Source organism: Quercus lobata, chromosome 8 (assembly GCF_001633185.2).
Source record: "Quercus lobata isolate SW786 chromosome 8, ValleyOak3.0 Primary Assembly, whole genome shotgun sequence".
In the NCBI taxonomy this organism is placed as follows: domain Eukaryota; kingdom Viridiplantae; phylum Streptophyta; class Magnoliopsida; order Fagales; family Fagaceae; genus Quercus; species Quercus lobata.
This window is the reverse complement of record NC_044911.1, coordinates 43,187,425-43,207,506: the sequence shown is the minus strand read 5'-3', so window position 1 is coordinate 43,207,506 and position 20,082 is coordinate 43,187,425. Positions and strand designations below refer to the sequence as shown.

Sequence of the window (20,082 nt, the reverse complement as noted above, 5' to 3'; positions counted from 1 at the left end):
TTGTGATAGGCTTGCCAGTCAAAGACTTCCTTAAACCGTGCTTAGTTGGGAGGTCGACCTTGAAGGTGCTGATGGCCACGTCATTAAAGTCACCATCAATCTCGTTAAACATTTCCCAGTATCTATTTGAGTACGTCTTCAGAGTCTCTCCCTCTCGCATGGATAAGGATAGTAGTAAGTCCAAAGGCCGAGGCACCCTACTACACGTGATAAAACAAGAGCGAAAAGCCTAGGTGAGCTCCTTAAAGGAATTTATGGAATTGGCCCTCAGGCCATCGAACCATCTCATCGCCACAGGTCCTAAATTGGATGGAAACACCTTGCACATCAAAGCCTCATCCTTAGAATGGATAGTCATCCTCTGATTGAACTGGCTCACATGTTCTACAGGGTCCATTCGACCATTGTAAATGGTGAACATGGGCTGATGGAATCGCCGAGGAAGTTATGCCCCCTCTATCTTGCACGTGAAAGGTGATTTGGAGATTTGATTCAATACCTTGCCCATAGCGTCATTTCCAAAGCCTTTACGAGATGGGCTCTTGTACCTACGTTTGTGGTGGTGCTCTTTATCGTAGGAGAAAGAGTCGCTTGGTGTAGTTCTTGACCTTTGCCTATAACTAGCATCCTCTTCATCATTAGAGGAGATATTTGAATTGGAAGGAGTTCGTTTTTGTTGTGCATGGTGCAACTTCATTTTTAAATTGTCAATCTCTAGTTGCATGGCTTTAGTGTTGTTTTGCCTTTGAGAGACTTAACTTCCAACTCAAGAACGGCTTCTATTTGTATGTGTGGTGTGCACACTACCCTCTCGATCCTATTCATGCTCACGATCTCTTTCGCGCTCAAGATTAAGAAAATTATCTTGTCATTGAGAATTTGTGGGCTCTGCCTAGTGTGGACTTGATCTTGCCGTAATCGACCATTGCACTCACTAATACGCAAGTTCTCCCCACAGATGGCGCCAATTGTAGGGACACATTTTGTAGCCCAAGCCCAAAATGTATGAGATCATGGCCTAATGAGCCCAGTACAATAAATTTGTAAAGAGTGGGTCGAAGAATTAAGCCCTAATGAATTGGATAACGGCTAGTATGGATTTAGATGATGATCAAGCAAAAACAAGAAGCACTGATCTGAATCAATTCACTGTCTGAGGAGGTAAGTCTCCATATAAATCAATTAAATAGGTTACAAATATAACTTTGATGGCTACAGTGTTCTCTCTCTTTCTTCCCCTCCCCCCCTCAAGGAAGGTCCCTTACATTATATATCTCTCTTTAGACCATCTTGATTTTACATTTGTTAGTCATCTGAGGTCTTACTTGAGTACCTGTCCAATCAGACACCTTTCTTGGCTTTTTGTGAGTTGTGGTAGCCAAGGCAGCACTGTTCAGGAGTCTTCTCCACATAAATGCAGCCAAAAAAGTATTTGCAGTGCATTCAACGCGGTGGTAGTAGCTTTCCTTTAGATATTTTTGGGTTCTCCTCTTTCTCGCATGTTCATGATGCACGTGCCTATCACTAGAGCTTCTTGGAAGGTCACCTTGATTGTTGGAATACATATTTGAGCTGTATTTATCATACCCGAGGAGATATTCCTCTTCGGACCACCTTTCCATTTGTATCTTACTCATTAAATCCTGAGTCTGAACCATTCATTACCATTCCTTCCTCCTCGGACTACTCACACTCTCAGTCAAGGCCCAAGGCCCAATATATGATTTGGGCCCTTAATCCTACATTATCTATTATACCATACCATTTTACAATACACCTAACATCTCAAATTTTATTTTATTATACAACACGTTAAAATAATATACTTACACAATAAAAATAATATAACCTAAATACATATCTATTCTCTCCAATCTCTCTCCTCTCTCTAATTTTTGTCTCTCTTCCACTACAACCACTTGTTATCACCACCTCCACCATAAACAAACCCAAAAAGGCTATCGAAACTCAAACAAACCACCCCTGCCTCACTACCCATCACCCACCACCACCCAAGAAAACCTACAAGTGACCAACAAAACCAAGCAAAATCAGACCCATGTCAATCTAATAATATCATCGAAATCAGAACCAAACAAAACCCATAAATGAACAACAAAACCCAGCAAAATTGGACCCACACCAATCCAACAATATCACTGAAATCGGCACCAAACAAAACCTACAAATGACCAACAAAACCAAGCAAAATTGTAACCACATCAATCCAACAACATCACCAAAATTGGAACCATCAAAATCGGAGCCAAATTGGAACCAAATCAGAACCACCCAAATAGGACCAAAATTTGACCCACGCCACTGCACCTCCATCATAGGACCCACCAAACCGCGCCCCTGGAGAAATGCGACACCTTGCCACGCCACGCTACGCCGATCTAGAAACCCAGAAACCTCCACCTCAACTGCCACGCCGTTTGCTGATCTAGAAACCAGAAACCTCCATGCCACCGCCAAACCCATGCTGCGATTAGACCCATGCCGGACCCACGACCCACACCAAATAAACACCACCACCATGAGAGAGAGGCTTGAAATGTCAAGAGAGAGATAGAGGAGATGAGAGATTGATGAAGAGAAAGACAGAGGTAGTATTTAAAGGTGGGGAATAAAAAATAATAAATTGGTTTAGAAAGTTATTATAGTACTATCATAAATTTAGGATGGTATTATAGTACAATTGTAAATTTTTTTACAATTAAAAGACTGAGTAGTAGACTTTTTGGTACTTTAATGCTAAATAATACCAATATATACCATTTGCATAAACAGATTCTCAGAACTAGTTGTGTAATTTGAAAACTGAAGAGGCCTCGCAGATATTAAAAAAAAAAGAAAGAAAATCTATCCCAAAGCAATTAGGATCAGCTCAGATCTTTGATAAGGTTCTTTTAATACTTTCTGTCTCTGTTTCTGTCTCTGTATGCATGTTTGAGTGTCAAATCGTACAGTATGAATTTCATTTTGAAGTTCCTCATTCCTTTCGGTAAAAACAAAAAAAGAAAAAATTTAAAAATCTCTCGTTTGATTTCTAATTTGTTTGTAGGGTAAAGATTATTTTTATCGACTTTATTTTATTATTTAATTTATTTTTATTACTATTTATAGGTTTTATTGTATTTTTTTATATTATTTATGAGTTGTACTATTTTAATAAATTTTTATTTATTAAAATAGTACAACTCATAAATAATATAAAAATTAATACTATTGTTGAGATCCTTCAAGTTTATGCTAAAGCCTCTGGACAATGCATAAACTTGGAAAAATTTTCAATGTATTTCAGTAATAACACCACTGTTAGCCAGAAGCAGGAGGCTTTGGGGATTTTGGGAGTGAAGGAAGTGGCTCGGTTCGAATCATATTTGGGTTTGCCTACTCTAGTTGGAAGGGCAAAATACCATACCTTTTCTTTCATTAAGATAGGGTGTGGAAAAAACTACAAGGGTGGAAGGGGATGATGCTATCCAGAGCTGGGAAAGAAGTTCTCATTAAGGCAGTTGCTCAGTCTATTCCAACGTATACAATGAGTGTTTTTCAGCTTCCATGGAAATTATGTGAGGAGTTAGATGGCTTATGTGCTAGATTTTGGTGGGGCCAGGTAGGGAATGAACGGAAAATTCATTGGAAAAGTTAGGATAAATTGACATTGTCAAAGAAGGATGGTGGAATGGGGTTTCGGGACCTTAGAGCGTTTAATTTAGCTATGTTGGCCAAGCAAGGGTGGAGACTATTAAATGATACAACTTCTCTAGTCTATCAATGCTTTAAAGCAAGGTACTTCCCTAGAACTTCAGTACTTGAGGCTTCAGAGTCACCTAACTGTTCTTTTGTGTGGAGGAGTTTAGTGGCGGCCTTACCTATTTTAAGATTGGGACATTGTTGGCGAGTGGATGATGGACTTTCTATTAATGTCTATCGGGATAGGTGGATTCCTGAGTATCCTACTAATAAGCCATTTTTGTCGGTGAGGGATGATGAAGAGGAAGTATGGGTGTCAAGGTTGATTAACCAAGACCTCCATGTATGGCGACGAGATTTTAGTATGGCTCATTTCAATCGGGAAGAGGGGGAAGCTATTTGTAATATACATTTAAGTCGAAGGCAAGTATCTGACTCTATTTTTTGGAAGCTTAATAAGGATGGTATTTTCACAGTGAAGTCAGCCTACAAGGTTGCTAAAGCTCAACTGAGGAAGGTGGATTGGGCTGAATCATCATCAGGCAGTGGTGGTAGTCAGGTGTGGGCTGCTATATGGAAGCTACAGATCCCCAATAAGATAAAGGTGTTTGGGTGGAGGGCAAGTCATGATATTCTCCCTACTAGAAGGAACCTCAAGAAGAAACGGATTTTAACGGATGATGTGTGTCCGTTATGTGGCCTATTCCAAGAATCAACTATCCATGCTTTATGGGAATGTACAGTAGCGCAGGATGTTTGGTATGGTAGTGTAAGGGCGTTGCAGAAGTGTGGGAAGGGTCAGCTTGATTTTGTTGCTCTATTGGAGTATTTGCTGGACCGGCTGGACAAAACAGAGGTGGAGCTATGGTTGGTGCAGGCATGGCTGATTTGGAACCAACGGAACAGAGTAGTGCATGGAGGCAAATTAATGGAACCGGGCTGTTTGAATAGGCGTGCATCTGAATTGCTTGAGGAGTTTCAGCAGTCATAGGTGAGTTTACAGGCGGCTGTGGAGGTAGGAACGTCTCGACAGGCGGTGCAGAATGATGGAACGCGCTGGATACCCCCACCTCAAGATGTGTACAAGCTCAACTATGATGCTGCGGTGTTTTAGGACTCTGCTAGCTTTGGGTTCGGTGCAGTGATCAGAAACTATTCTGGAGAAGTTATGGCGGCAATGACAGCTAAAGGTCCGGCAGTCCAGGGAAGTGATATGGCTGAACTACTCGCATGTCGTTAGGCGCTAGAATTCGCTATTAATGCTGGTTTCACGGTGTTTATAGTGGAAGGGGACAGTGTTAATACTACAAGGTGGATTGCTTCAGGTACGAAGAACCAGTCAGCTATTGGCCATGTTGTTGGAGACATCCGACATCTGGCAGGAGCTTTGGAATGGACGTCTGTGAGCTGCACTAAAAGAAATGGTAATAGTGTAGCACATGAGCTTGCTAGGTATGCCCAAAAGGTTAATGTTGATTTATTTTGGATGGAAGAGGTTCCATCAGTTGCGGTTGAGTATGTAAACATTGATTGAGTATGTAAACATTGATGCTTCCTTGATTTAATGAAAGTTTGATTTCAGTTTCAAAAAAAATAAATTTTTATTTTTATTTTTAATAAATTTTTTTTTTTAATTTTAAACAGACCTGCGGACGGATCTGTTTGACTTACATAGTCAAAGTCTTTGATCGAGGTGTTTTTACTTTTTATCACTGAGAAGTAAATGCCAAAACTAGCCCACTGGCCAAGTGGTCAATCTAGCTATTCACGGAGACAAAAAGATTGCTACCAAACCGTTAAATTCTACGCGTTTTTGTTAATAGCAGTACTTTGGGAGCAACTTGAGTACTTGACAGCGAAATGATCAGGGTCTAGCTTCTTTATGAAATGAATGGGTCAATGAAAGCGGCAAGTCTTCCTATATATTCAGTATTTGTCCTTTATTGCCTTTTTTTGCATTTGTTTCAGACTAAGTGTGAGTGATGTGATGGTGTAGGACATATCTACTGCTACTGCCCTTTGATTTAAGTTATCAACAACGGCCCACAAGGTCACAAAAGGCCCAAAAAAAGTAAAGGAAGAAATGTTATGCTTGAAAGCATCCTCTTCCCCAAGGGCCCGTTGAAAAGATAGAAGGAAGAAGAAGGAAAGTACCTCTTGTGGAAATTATGAATATTTAGATAGTTGATTATCTTTGTTTTCACCATCTAAATTAAGTGAGCAAACTTTATTAAATGGCAATCCACTTGCAAAAAAGATTACCTTATCTTGGACACTCTGTTTATGGGGTAAAAAAAAAAAAAACTTTATTAGGGGTGGGGTATGATATATTTTGTTCACCATAGAGGTAACAATCATCTACCTACCCCGTGGGATAAGTATGAATCGGTTTTCTTCTATATTAAAAAAAGTATGAATCAATCTTTTTACCATTTAAAAATAAAAATTAAAAACATTAAAATTCAAAATTATATTAACATATAAAATTCAAACTTACATCTATGCAATAGCGTTTTTTTTAAGGAATATCTAATCAATATTAGCATAATATAAATAATAAAAAATAAAAAATAATTTTTTTTATTACATTTCAACTCAATCATCTATTTAAATAAAATTTTATGTTCTTTTAAATTCGGAAAAAAAATCTAATACTGATTACTGTATTTGTCAAATTTTTTAGTAACTCCCTTTCAATATACCAAATAAAAGAATTCGTTAAAAAATTTATTATTTATTTTATCTTTCTCTCTTGAACTCCATCTCGCCATTTTTGCAACCAGATAGAGGGTTTGCTCTCTCGTTCTCTCTATAAAATATGTCCATTATTCCTTTTAACACGTTGCCATGTAAAAAAAAAAAAAAAACCCAAATGAAATATTTGGTTGGAGTTTAGATAACAACACGCAAAACCTAAGTCATAAAATTTCAAAATTTTAACTTTGATTACCAAGCGACAAGCAGGGGAGAGTGCCAATTCAACATACAATCATTTGAATAATAATAAAATAAAATAAAAAAAATCCAACACATAGTAATTTGAATACTTTTAAAAAAAATTCAAACAATTTAATACCAATAATGCTTAGTGATTTGTTACATAAAAGGGGTTTTTTGTTTTAGAAGAGGCCACTAGCTAAAGGAATTGGCTAGCTAGATGATCATTTTATTTTATGAGTTTTTTGACATCAACTCTCAATTGTTGCCCAATTAGTTGGCACATTCTAATGTTTTTGATAAAAACATTTAGGGTTTAAATCCTCTCTTCTTAAACTATCAAAAATAAAAATTCTCATATATATGAAAATTCCATTCAAGTTGATTTTGTATAATTCAAGATAAATATTTTATCTCATTAAGTAATTATCCTTTAAATTAAATCAATCACAATTAATATTTTAAAAAAATTTAAAATTAATTTTTGTTGGTAAAGAAATTGAAGATTACATATTAGAGTATAAAAATAGTGTTAAAAACACACACACGCACGCGTACACACAAATTTATTAATTTCTAATAAATTAAATAATGAACGTTATATAATTTTTATATACCTTTACATATATAATATAAACAGAAATATAATAATGAAAAAAAAAAATTAATTGAAAAGTTTTCTTTATTTTATGGATGAAAAAGTAGACCATATATTAAAATTTCTAAGTGCAAACTTTCTTTTAAAAAGAGTTTATTTTTTAAATAGAATAAGAGATTTTACCCATATATATATATATATGTGTGTATATTTTGATAACATATACTTTAAATTGTCATAAAGTTGGTGAGTTCTTTACTTCAAAAAAAGTGAATGTAAAAAAGAAAAGAAATAAGAAATAAGGGACATCAATACTTTAAATGAATGTTTGTACATTCAATTAAAAATATGGTGGGGGCTATTACACATAAATATAAAGTTGTAACAAATTAACAATAGAAGGAGATTTTTTATGTTTAATAAAATATATATTATTTGGAGTGTAATTTATTTGAGCATTTCGAAAGAATAAAGGTGAATTTTGCTATTATAGACTTATTTTGATTATAGGGACCCTTAATGAGAGGGTTTGCATTTTTCAAAATTTTAAAATAGAAAGGTCCGGACCAGTACCTATAAATGGTGTTATTTGTACCATTTAAATAAATATCATCCCTGTGGCTGTAGTCACTTTTTTCTTGGCTGAAAAGCTAGCTAGTGATCAAAATGATGTTTGAAATTAAGTATTTGACAAACTACTCATTATGCATTAATTCGGAGTTTTATTTGTTTATCAACTTGTTCGTAGATTCTCTTCTATCTTTCTTTTTATCTCTGTTCATCGATCTCTCTCTCTCTCACTCTCACCACTCATTTGTCTTTATATATATATATATCAAGTTATATTGTAATTTACAATAAGTTTTGGAATCTTTCGATATCACGTGAAGTATACAATAATGGAAAAAGGCACACACTGAATTATGAAGATGACATACAGGGTAAAAAACAGACAAAGAAGATGCAAGCTGGCATGCTAGCTAGCAAGCACGTTTTTAATATATAAATATATTTTTTATTTTTATTTTGTAATTAATAAATTACATATTATCCTGAAAGAGTAATCTATTACAAAAAATTATGAATTTAATTATTGAATCTGAGAATCCTCGAAACTAAGAATTTTTATTCTTGCTAAAATGCATGGGATTTACACACGTTACGTGAAACTGTACAACGTTAATTCTTGTCTTTTTGCTTTATTTATTTTTTAAATTTTGCATTGGAACTCTTTTTTCTCTCTCACACACTTGGATGTCCCCACTGATTGGTCACTGATTATGCTATTGCGTTTGTTTACTGAGGTTTTCGTTGGTCGCAGTGAAATCGATGGTGTTGGTTGTGGCTCGGGAAGATATCAACAATGAGTGGTTTACCGTCTATTTCCTTTCACTACTAACATTAGTGTTTGTGTATATATAAATATATAATTGTAAAAGGACTATATTTCAACTAACAAAGATTAAAATTTCATATTATGTAAAAGTACATTTTGTACTTCGTTTTCTTTTTTTATTGTTCTTTACTTATTTTGAGAATGAAGAAAAAAAGTTGATGATAATTATTGTATGTAAAGAAAGAGAAACAATTAAAAGTATGTGAAAAATTGATATTTTAATAAAATATAGTGTAAAATAGATAATTTGATATGAAATATTTGAATAAGTGAGTATGAAAAAAAGAAAAAGAAAAAGGTTTTTATGCTAAAAAAGATACGAATTTTTGGATGAGATGATGTGAATAGTGGTGACGATATTGAGTTTTTGATAATTTATGGTTTTTTTTCTTCCCTTTGTTTCTAGGGGTATTCCTTTTATTTTTCGTTAATATGTTACTCTAAATATTATGCTTTTGTAAATTTCATCACAAAGTCACTGTTGGATTATTGTTGTGATTATTTGGTGAGTAATTCATGGCAGAGGTTGAGATTAATAGAGATAAAAGTTTCGGATTAATGGGCTTGATTGTTAGGATTTAGAGGAAAACAAAGAAGAATTTTTAATGTTGGGCGATAGATGCACTTGGAACTTGCATGTGTTGAAATTTTTTTCTATTGCTATTAAGAATTATTATTTTTTGGTTATTTATTATATATATTTTATGATAATTGTAGTTTTTTTTTTTGGGTGTGAAATATGGTAAATGTATTTAAATATAAATGATAATTAATTATGTATTAGACATATGTTTAGAACAATACTATATTTTAATATTATTTTGTATTAGGGCTATTATTTAACAAAAATATTAATTACATAATATTTTTAATAATAAATTATCATTTAATGAAAAAAATGCCATATATAAGAACATAACCAGAAACATTTTTTTATTCAGAATGGTTCCTAATAAAAGTAAAAGTTTTAAGCAAACGCCGACATACAGAGCCATAAACTTGAAAGTTGAAACTTCACCTTCTACATTTAAGAAAAATAAAATAAAATAAATCTGAAAGACCTAAAAACAGTAAAAAGACATTCTCAAGATAAAAAAAAAAAAAGTATAAAGGCAAGAATGTAGGACTACGTGTTGGAGGCGGCGGTCGGCAGGTGGGGTAATAAGAAACTTTAAGAAAACGCGCATGTGCAAAGGTACACAACAAATGATTTGTGTCTTTCTTTCTTCTCATTTGTTTTTTAGTAAGGTACATTGGTACATTGAACATAGATTAGATTAGATTGGGAATAATAATCTTTACTATCGAAAATAGAAGACATTATAATGAAATAATTATTATTGTTTATAAATTTTGTTGTTATATATGAAAAACTTGTAAAAGATTATGTATAAGGAAGCTTTATATTTTTGGAAATATATTAATTTTTAAAACTTATTATATGCACTAAGAAATATCTATTACATCTATTTTAAAGAAGAATAGTTATTCTTCAATTTAAAGAATAATTATTTCAATGTAATGACTAATCTATGTAATAAAGATGCAACCAAATGATTGAATTGCTATTACACATAAATCATTATTTCATTACAGGAACTATTACAGCATACCAAACATACCCTTAGATCTAGAACTGTCTATTGATTGCATCAAAGTTAGAGCTAAGCTCATGAATAGAATATATTTTTTACCAATATGTGCATTTCTTTGATACCATTTATCCGGGGAGATAAACACATGGGAAGAGTTACTTAAATAATTATATAACATATATAACCACACTTTTAGCTCAAAAGTTTTAAAGTTCAATGAATATATGGTCAAATTATATTGTATAAATCACTCATTTTTCTCATCATTATTCAACGTGTATTTTACTCACACATGTATATTCACAGTGTCAAACGTTCAGTTTTGCTAGAGGGAGAGGATGAAATTGATTACTAGCTAGCTAGTTGTCTCTTCCTTTCTTCCCATTTCTTTCTGGGTTCCCTTCTTCTGTCACTGTCAAATTCAAATTAATTTTGCAAGTTGACTTGACTTGTAGAAGACTAGAAATATCTCAATCCAATGGTTCTATGATCAACACTATTTAGCAAAAAAAAAGAAAAAGAAAAAACTATTACACTAACATATTTTGGATTTGAGCATGAAGTAATAATTTGTTTGGTAGGAGGATTTAAATATAATTCTTTATTTTGGAAACTAAAAAAATGTTCTATTTTTTAGTTGATGTTCTCTAAATATTGAGAACATTAAAAAAAAAAAAAAAACAATATTTTCAAGGCAAAACTACAATGTTGGTCTTTCAAGTTTATTCTGTGTGAGCAATTGGTCCCCTAAGTTTCAAGCGAGCACAATTAGTTTCTCAAGTTGTAAAACTAAGTTGTATTAGTCCTTTTAGTAACTACCATTAGTGGTGTTACTTGCATGGCTAATGGAACAATGACTTGACATTTTTTGTTAAAAGATTACAAAATAAATTTATACGTAAGAAATTCATAAATCGGTACCAAATTAAAACCAGTATTTGCAACTGATTCACAAACCCAACACTTCTTTAAAAAAAAAAAAAATTACAAACCCACCCATGAGAGAGTGAAGGGGAGAGAGTGAAGAAGCCCAAGCACTGACTCGCCGCTGGTGGAGATCCAAGCCCTAGCCACCATTGGCAATAGCCCAAGCCCTAACTACTGCCGGCAACATCCCAAACCCTAGCCGCCGCTGGCTCCTTATTTCTTCAAGTTTGATAGGCTTGGTGTTTGTGTGCCAACAATTATGATCTCTCCTTGGATCAAGAAAGGGACTGGTAAGCTCAAATTTTCATGCTTTAACCTTTGTTTAGTTTGTCAATACAGTATACTATAGAATGCTAGTTTTTATGGTTGGTAAAGTTCGAATTCTATTTTGCTATTACTGAGATTAAGTTGGATTAGATGGTGTTTAATTTTCCAAATGCTTGTCTTCTGTACACATTTGAGTATTTGGGTCGAAGTCAAATTTATTTAACAAGTTGGAAATTGATTCTTTATTACCCATTGATTCTTTATAAAGAATCAATTTCTAACTTGTAAAATAAATTTGACTTCGACCCAAATACTCAAATGTGTACAGAAGACAAGCATTTGGAAAATTAAGCCCCATCTAATCCAACTTAATCTCAGTAATAGCAAAATAGAATTCGAACTTTACCAACCATAAAAACTAGCATTCTATAATATAATATATTTCAAAAGCAATTCAATACCAAACTCAATTCTATGTATCTCAAAGCATTTCTAACATCAACAATTCAACACAAAAAGTCTTTTACTGGACTGACAAACTAAACAAAGGTTAATGCATGAAAATTTGAGCTTACCAGTCCCTTTCTTGATCCAAGGAGAGACCATAACTATTGGCACACCAACACCAAGCATATCAAACTTGAAGAAATAAGGAGCCGCCAGCAGCGGTTAGGGCTTGGGCTATCGTAGGCGGCAACTAGGGCTTGGTCTTCATTGGTGGCGGCGGCTAGCGCTTTGTACAATTGGTAGAAAATATTTTTTTAATTTGTATTGGGTTGTAAATATTGTTTGTGTAAATTTATTTTGTAATTTTTTAATAAAAAAACGCCACATCATTAAAAAAATGTCAAGTCATTGTTCCGTTAGCCATGTAAATAATACCACTAATGACAATTAGTAAAAGGACTAATACAACTCAGTTTTAAAACTTGAGGGACCAATTGTGCTCGTTTCAAACTTAAATGACCAATTGTACACACAGGGTAAACTTGAGGGACCAATATTGTAGTTTCGCCTATTTTCAAGATATATAAAATGTTTTTAATGGTATTATTGTGAATAAATTAAAAATAGTGGATCCTATAAATTTTCCTAAACATTTTATATCTTAAATTAAGGAGCTTATCTTTATCACAAAAAATTTTCACACTTCAAATTTGAAGCTTGTTATTATCCAAAGAAAAAAAAAGTACAAGAACTATGTTCCTACACTTCAGTTTTGATTCTCATCATTATCCACCAAAAAAAAAAAAAAAAAATTTCAAAAGTAAAAATGGTCTCTCAAACATCATTTTTTTCTCCCATATTTTGAAAAGTGTTATTAAAAGTGGGAATCATACACATGTAATGTAAAAGTTATTATCTGAAAACCAGTTTCAAATTCAATTTTTTGAGAATTATCTATGTACTATTTTGTAAAAAAAACAAAAATCCTCCTACCAAACGCGCCCTAAACGTTTTTGCTACCTTTAACCTTTTTTTTTTTTTTTTTAATACTATAAAAAACGTTTTCTGATGACTTTTGTTGTTTATGGTACTAGATTCAAGTTGATGCAAAATTTTTTATCAAAAAACATTTTGATCTGAAACAAACAAAATACAATTAAATGAGCTTAATTCCATTATTTATCATAATAGGTAATAATAATTTTATATATTCGCTTCTCAAGTCACATTTGATAGATTATTTTATTGACAAAAGTTGAAGTAGGATTACATTGCAAGAAAAATTTATTCGTAAAGATATAACGAATTAAACAACATACCAACTTTTACCTGATAAGTAAGATTTTTCATATGGAAGAAATTAAGTTATTTACTTATGAGTTCTGCGTATAAAAGTTGATTCCATGTATCTGGAACTCCAGCAAGACACCAATGGCTGCAGTCCATTCCATAGTGGCCTCCCAAGCCGTAGATGGATGGATGTGCATCTTTTCTTTGTTGTGAAAGTCTTGTTACATTTAGTAAGTGCACCGGCTTCAACATGGTTCGCAACACTTTTTCCACCACCAGTTCTGCCGGATGGTGTCTTGGATATGCTGGTGCAAATATGGGTTTTGTTTCTCCTTTGCATTCAATTCCATTATGGTTCCCCCAATTACTTGCACTGATTAAACATGAATGTGTCCATAAAATAATGGTAATAACAACAAGAAGAAATAATATATGATAACAACAACAACAATCAAAATAATAAAGTATGAGCAGTGTTACATTCACAGTATTTTTACAACAAATATTAGGTACTATGTTGTTATGGGTTTTTAATTTGAATTCACCACTTAAATGACTTTTTTATCTACTAGTAACAACAGGTAACAACTTACCACTTGAGATTTGTTGTAACAGTGTTGTGAAATTGTTATGGACATAACATTTCTTTATTAAAATATAGGAATTAAATTGAACATATATAAATAACAATACTAATCTATCTAAGAAGCCTTAGTATATCACTAAACTAAATTCAAATAATTTATAGTCATAACACATTGCTTGTTACAATTGTAGATGCATAATTGCATACTGTTCTATATCTAATCTCTTTAACAATTTGTATTTACTATCAAATCTTTAGGACTAAGAGTGAGATTCACACACAATACACTTAAATTAGATTTGAGTAGAATTTCTATCTTGTATTAAAAAAAAAAAAAATTGTATATACTTAATTTATTAATGTAATTAAAATCTTTAACAACTTTCTTACTTTTTTGGTAAAAACTTGAACTTCTTTGATGACTTACTTGGAATGATCCGGTGAGATTCCTTGGAAGAAGACCTTGGTTTTTTCCGGATCAACATTTGTGTCCACCCATCGAGCCCATGTCTTTAGCGCTTCCTCATAGGCAGCCAAGCGATCCATGTCTCTTTGTAGATGCTTCCCTTCTTGAATGAAATCCCATCTATCATGAAAACAAAAACAAAAAACAAAAAAGCATTTATATATATATATATATATATATATATATATATCAAATCTTTTAGTGCGTTGCACCCTAAAAAAAAAAAAAATCTTTTAGTGCGTTTGAATTAGCTTTTTATTTTTTTTAAAGATACCGTTCAATAAAAAAAAATCTCATTTGTTTAGGTATAAAATAATTGTAATTTTTCCAATTTTCAACAAAATAAACAAATAAGTTTTTCAGTATAAAGATAATCCAAATACAAAACAATCACAAGGAATATTTGCATTTAGAGGTCTAAACTTAAAGGGTTAAACTTGTTAAAGACAAATTGTTTATCATAGTTTTACACACCCTCAAAAGAAACTAAAATTGTATAATAAAGGGTCAATTAATGGAAATCTCACGGTTGTTCCCTTCCGGTGTGACGCCACCAATGCCATGTGTTGAAAATCAATACATCAATTCCGTCCCAAGTTTTCTCATAGCCAAGCTTGTTGAGTTTCAAAACCCGACCATATCTCTTGTGTTCAATGTCCACCAAAAAGGCATTCCGCATAAGCATCACTGAAGCATTGTACTCCTTCAAAACATAAAGTAAATAATTAGTAATCTTTTCCGACACATACACATTAACTTGTCATGTCATTTTATTTAAAGTATAAGACATGTAATAATTGGATTCAAGCTTGAGGTAACCACTAATTAATGCAAGTATATATGTATAAATTATTTCAGAATTAAAGATGTAATTTTATTCCAAAGAAGTTACAGTTTGAACCTTAAATCATCCCATCACTTCACAATTTTTGGTTGAATCAATATGTCAGTCTCAACCCTACAGACCACAAACTCTCATACATTGTTCACTACTAAAAATGCGACCTATAGCCACTTTTTTTAGTCACGTTTTCAAAAAATGTGGCTACAGGTAATGTATAGCCACATATTTAAGAAACGTAGCTTAAATTACTGACCTATATCTGTGTTTTTAAAACACGGCTATAGGTTAAATCTATAGCCGCGTTTCTAAGTGTTATTAGTCTCATTTTTTGGATAGGGTCTATTGCCGAATATATATATATATATATATATATATTTAAAAGAGGACCTATACCCATGTTAAAAAAATGCGGCTTAAAATCTTGACCTATAGCAACATGTAAAAAGCGTGGCATTAGGTTGGTTTGTCCATTGGTTTATTTAGTACTAAATGTTCTGGACATATATAAACAGATTGATAAACTAGTTGATAAAACTTCCTACACTTTTTTGTAGAAAGAAAAAGGAATTATTGATTTGCCCAAGAAAAAAAAAAAAAAAAAAACCTATAGACGTGTTTTATAAACGTGGCTATAGCCATTTAAAAAAAAAAAAAACCTATAGTTGCGTTTATTAAACGTGGCTAAAGTAAATATTAAAAATAAAAAATCTATAGCTGTGGCTAAAATAATCCCTACAGTTGTGTTTTAAAAACGCGGCCAAAATAACTCCTATAGCCGCGTTTTAAAAATGTGGCTATAAAAGATGCGGCTATAGGACAAATGGACCTCTACCCATGTTTTTAGGAGTCACAGCCACGTTTTAAAAATGTGGCTGTAGACCAGTTTTTTTGTAGTGGTTTACATATGAACTCAGATCTTATCCATGTTCTTGAAAGTGATCTCTTTGGCATCCATAAAATGATATGAAGTATTTATTTTCGACCATTTCTAACTTTTTGTTAGTGATTAATGTGATGACACCTTTATTGACGAAGTAATCGTGCCTGAAATTTTTTGCCTCAAGCATGGTATCGCGAGAAGTATGCCAATATCGTTGAAATGAATATGTCTCTTTATGTGTATGAGGACCATAGTACAAGAATTGAATGGCCTTTCATTTTTTTCTTTTCATGGATAACATAGCAAGAGCATTCTCATCAAAGGTGGGATAAATGCTAAAAGCCATTTTTAACAACAAAACCACTAAAAAAGCCCCTGCATCAATGGTGCTAAATTTTAAATTTTTTAGCACCTTGTTATAGTAAGATGTTATTACTAACACTCTACTGTAGCAAGTTGCTACTTATTTTTTATTATTTTTTTTATTCCCCTTCTCTCTCTTCCCTCAAATCTCACTCTCTGCTCTCTCTCAAGAAGAATAAAAAATGATAAATAAATAATATTTTAATGAAGTGGTAAAAAAAAAAAATAGAAGTTTTTATGTTAGATGTATTGTAAAGTGATGTGTTAAATGCTATAAAGTTAGTTTTTTAAGTGCTAAATGCTAAAATTTTTAAAACTCTTGATGAGAATGCTTTGCAAGGATTAAAGTACAATAGAACACAGACAACGACTATTACAACTAAAACCCCTACAGATACTATATGCAACTCCTATTCATTGCATGCACATTTCAGATTTACAGGTACACTTTAATATTGGCCCTCTAGGTGTATGAGGGCAGCACTGGAATTGAAAGGCCTTTTATTTTATGTGTCAAGAGTTGTAAATAGGGGTAGTAAATGGTAATTCATGTTTGTAGATCATGTTAATATCGTGTTAAGACAAGGGTATTTGAATATGTGGCTCAATCCTAACCCAACTTATTTAATAATTGTTTCAAATCTCTTTAGCCTTAATTAACACAACTGTTTATTAAGCATATTAACATGACATGACTGGCCAATTTTTACCCGTTTAATACACAATCTAACAAAAATGAATCAAAAGGAGATTAAAAAAAAAATTTGTTTTCGGTAAAAGGATTATGGACTTTAGAATTTCAATATAACCATTAAAGTTCTTTTAATTACTTTCAATTATATTTAGAGTTCAAATTTATGTTAGATAAAAATGAAAATTTTTATATGAATCATGTAATTTTGGGTTCATTAACGGTTAGGTAGGACAACACAAAATTGACCAAAATTATTAATCATATTAAAGCATATTGACTTATTTTAACACAAATCCATTTACACTAAACACTAATCCACAAACCGTATTATGTTCATGTTTTGCTTCCAAGTCATGTGAAACATTGCCACCCCTAGTTGTAAGTGTGTGATGAACAAATTAAATTAAATTAGTTATATTTAATATGGGTGTGAGCTTTGTACCTTTTTTTAGAAAATCAAAACTATGTTGATTCAGTTACATTTCTTTATTTCAGTTATATATTTATTTGAACTACTTATTTCTGACAGATACAATTAAATTTTAATCTATTGTATGAAGAATTGTTGAGGAATTTAAAATTTTAATCTAATTTTTCATCATATGTTAGTATTTTAAAGGTAGGAATAGAATAGGCAATGCGATCAAATTGAAGGTAAAAGGTAATCTTACCGTGAATGTAAATGTGGAGAGGGGCCCTATCCTCTCTGACTTATACTCAGAGTGTGGCGTAGCAGTGTGAAGCATGCATAGCAATGACTGCCATTGATTCAAACTTAATGAATCTCCAATAAACATGATCTTCTTATTTCTCAATCTCTTTAAGAAATCTATACCGTCAAACCTGTAAAAAAAATTAAATCAAATTAAGTTAATACTTAGTAGGTTGTTCTTGTTAATGACCTTGCCTCATTCAAATCATACGATTTAAACAGTGGTTAGGATCAAACTCATGTAGAATATGTGAATCATTTAACAAGCTAATTAAATAAGAAAATCAACCTACCTAGTATTTAAGACTATTTGACCCAGCTTATTTGCTATAAAGTTTTGATACAAAATCTTACTCCACCAAGATGAGAATAAATAAATAAATCATACGAATAAAAAAAAAAAAAAAAACTCATGTCTAGCTAGTTTATGAATAATCAAATCATTTGGGAGATTTAAGGGTTTAAATAAAGCATATTCTAATTCTACTTTGGCATCATGATAAATCATTCATACTATAAAAGATTATGTTGTTTAGGGGTGTCCACGAGTTAGGTTTGTGTCCAACCCAAGACTAACTCGATTGAATCGAGTGGAGGAAGTACTGACCCGCTGCCAACCGGTAGGGAGTTGGATCGGAGCGGTTGGTTTTGCGCTGGAAACAAGGTTAGTTCGGTCGAAACCATCCACGGTGAAAAATCCGGCCAAAATAGTTGATTTCAGGTGAAAATTCCCCAAATCTGACGGAGGTCTCACCGGATTTGGCGAGATCTTGCTAGATCCAGTGACATTTCCACCAGATCTGGCTGAGATCTTACTAGATTCGGTGATATCTCCCCAAATCTGACACAAATCTCTTAAAAATCTAAAGTATTTTGACCAAAAACTCTGAAAAATTCTTGTTTCACCGTATTTTGCTAAGGATCTGGTTAGGTCGGTTGAGGTGGGTTTTAGAGGAGAGAACCTGCCAACTGACCCACCGAAGTCGGTTTCTGGTTTTGTAACCCGTCGCCGACTTGCCGAAGCTCTCGGGTCGGTCGGTTGGGTCGAGTCTAGGTCTGGGTGGACACCCCTAATGTTGTTAGAGAATTTTGGATTTTATTTATATATTCAACGTTTTTTTTAATAATTATTATTATAAAAAAGAAAAGAAAATAAAACAAGATAAAGTTCAATAAATATGTTAAGATTATAGTTAAATAATTAAATTCATTATTTTTTTAATAAGAAAATTAATTATTTCTTAATAGTTTAAGATTTAAAAATAATTACTTTATCATAGTCAGAGTAGAAGATCCTAAGTTTGATAATATTAAAAATTTTACGTGTTGAATCTTACTTTAAATTATCACAATTTTCCAAAAATAATTTACTAACTTATCAAAAGAAAATGGATAAATACTAGTGCACAACAGCTGTTGCATTGTGTGCGTATAGTGTAAAACAAACATTAAGCAAAGAAAATTCCCTATATATTAAATTTTAACTGCCCATTAGACCAGAACATACAGTAAAAAAGGGTACCTTGGCAAGTTGCATGCAGAGGGTTGCCACCTATATTTGAGATAAAGCTTGTCTGGGCGACCGTTCCTTTGGCAAGCAAATGAGACCTCTATGAAGCTGCACTGACTTGAGTCGTAAAGAGGGTATGATTTATCATAAACCCAACTTCCATGGTACAGATCACAACTCTCCTTCTTCTCAAACCTCTTTGTATAATCTTGAATGTTAGGCTCCCCAGCAGTTACTACCACCTGCAACAATGGTAGAACCAGGAGTGCAAGAGCAATATAATTAGCCATTGCACCAAAAATGTGTGTTTGTTTGTGTAAGAGAGAGAGAGATATATATAAAGGGAGATGGGGTTTTGAACTCGTAAGTGAATTTAAAAAGAGAAAATGGGTATGAAAAAGAAAAGGGTGGAATTTAAAAACTTCCTTTTCAATGTCAATCGAGTTTCTTTTTCATGTTTCGTTAATTCATTTATGAATGACAAGGGAGTTTTGACAAAACAAAGAAACATGCAAAATGTGTGAAAGAGAGAGATTCTGAACAGTGAAGAGAAAATGAAATCTCACATTTTAGAGGAGGATGTAAAGTTGTGAAATCCGAGCTTTCAGAGGAGATACCTTGTTAGATAATATTGAACTGCCAAAATTTAACCATCAAGTCCATTTAATAGTTATCCCACAACTAGCTTTATCACACATGCTTCGCGATGAGTCTTTTATTTTATTTTATTAGTGGTCCTATTTTGTAGAAAAAAATTGTGTTTTTATTTATTTTATTTTTTAGGCAAGCTTTTAGTGGGAATTAGAGTTGCATTTTTACTGGATTGTTTTTTAGTTTTGTCTTTACTTAAACATAAGGGCGCAAGGGC

The 20,082-nt window shown here is 32.7% G+C and overlaps 1 protein-coding gene across 1 annotated transcript; it reads right to left on the bottom strand.

The window, feature by feature from the left end:
• Positions 1-13,079: 13,079 nt before the first annotated feature.
• LOC115954741 (protein trichome birefringence-like 43) lies at positions 13,080-19,546 on the bottom strand. The gene is made up of 5 exons (XM_031072670.1): positions 19,227-19,546; positions 17,664-17,835; positions 14,739-14,914; positions 14,173-14,331; positions 13,080-13,532 (listed from the first exon to the last, which is right to left on the bottom strand). The coding sequence occupies exons 1-5, from the start codon at positions 19,502-19,504 to the stop codon at positions 13,235-13,237; spliced, it is 1,083 nt and encodes a 360-aa protein (XP_030928530.1). The 5' UTR covers positions 19,505-19,546; the 3' UTR covers positions 13,080-13,234.
• Between the last annotated feature and the right edge of the window lie 536 nt (positions 19,547-20,082).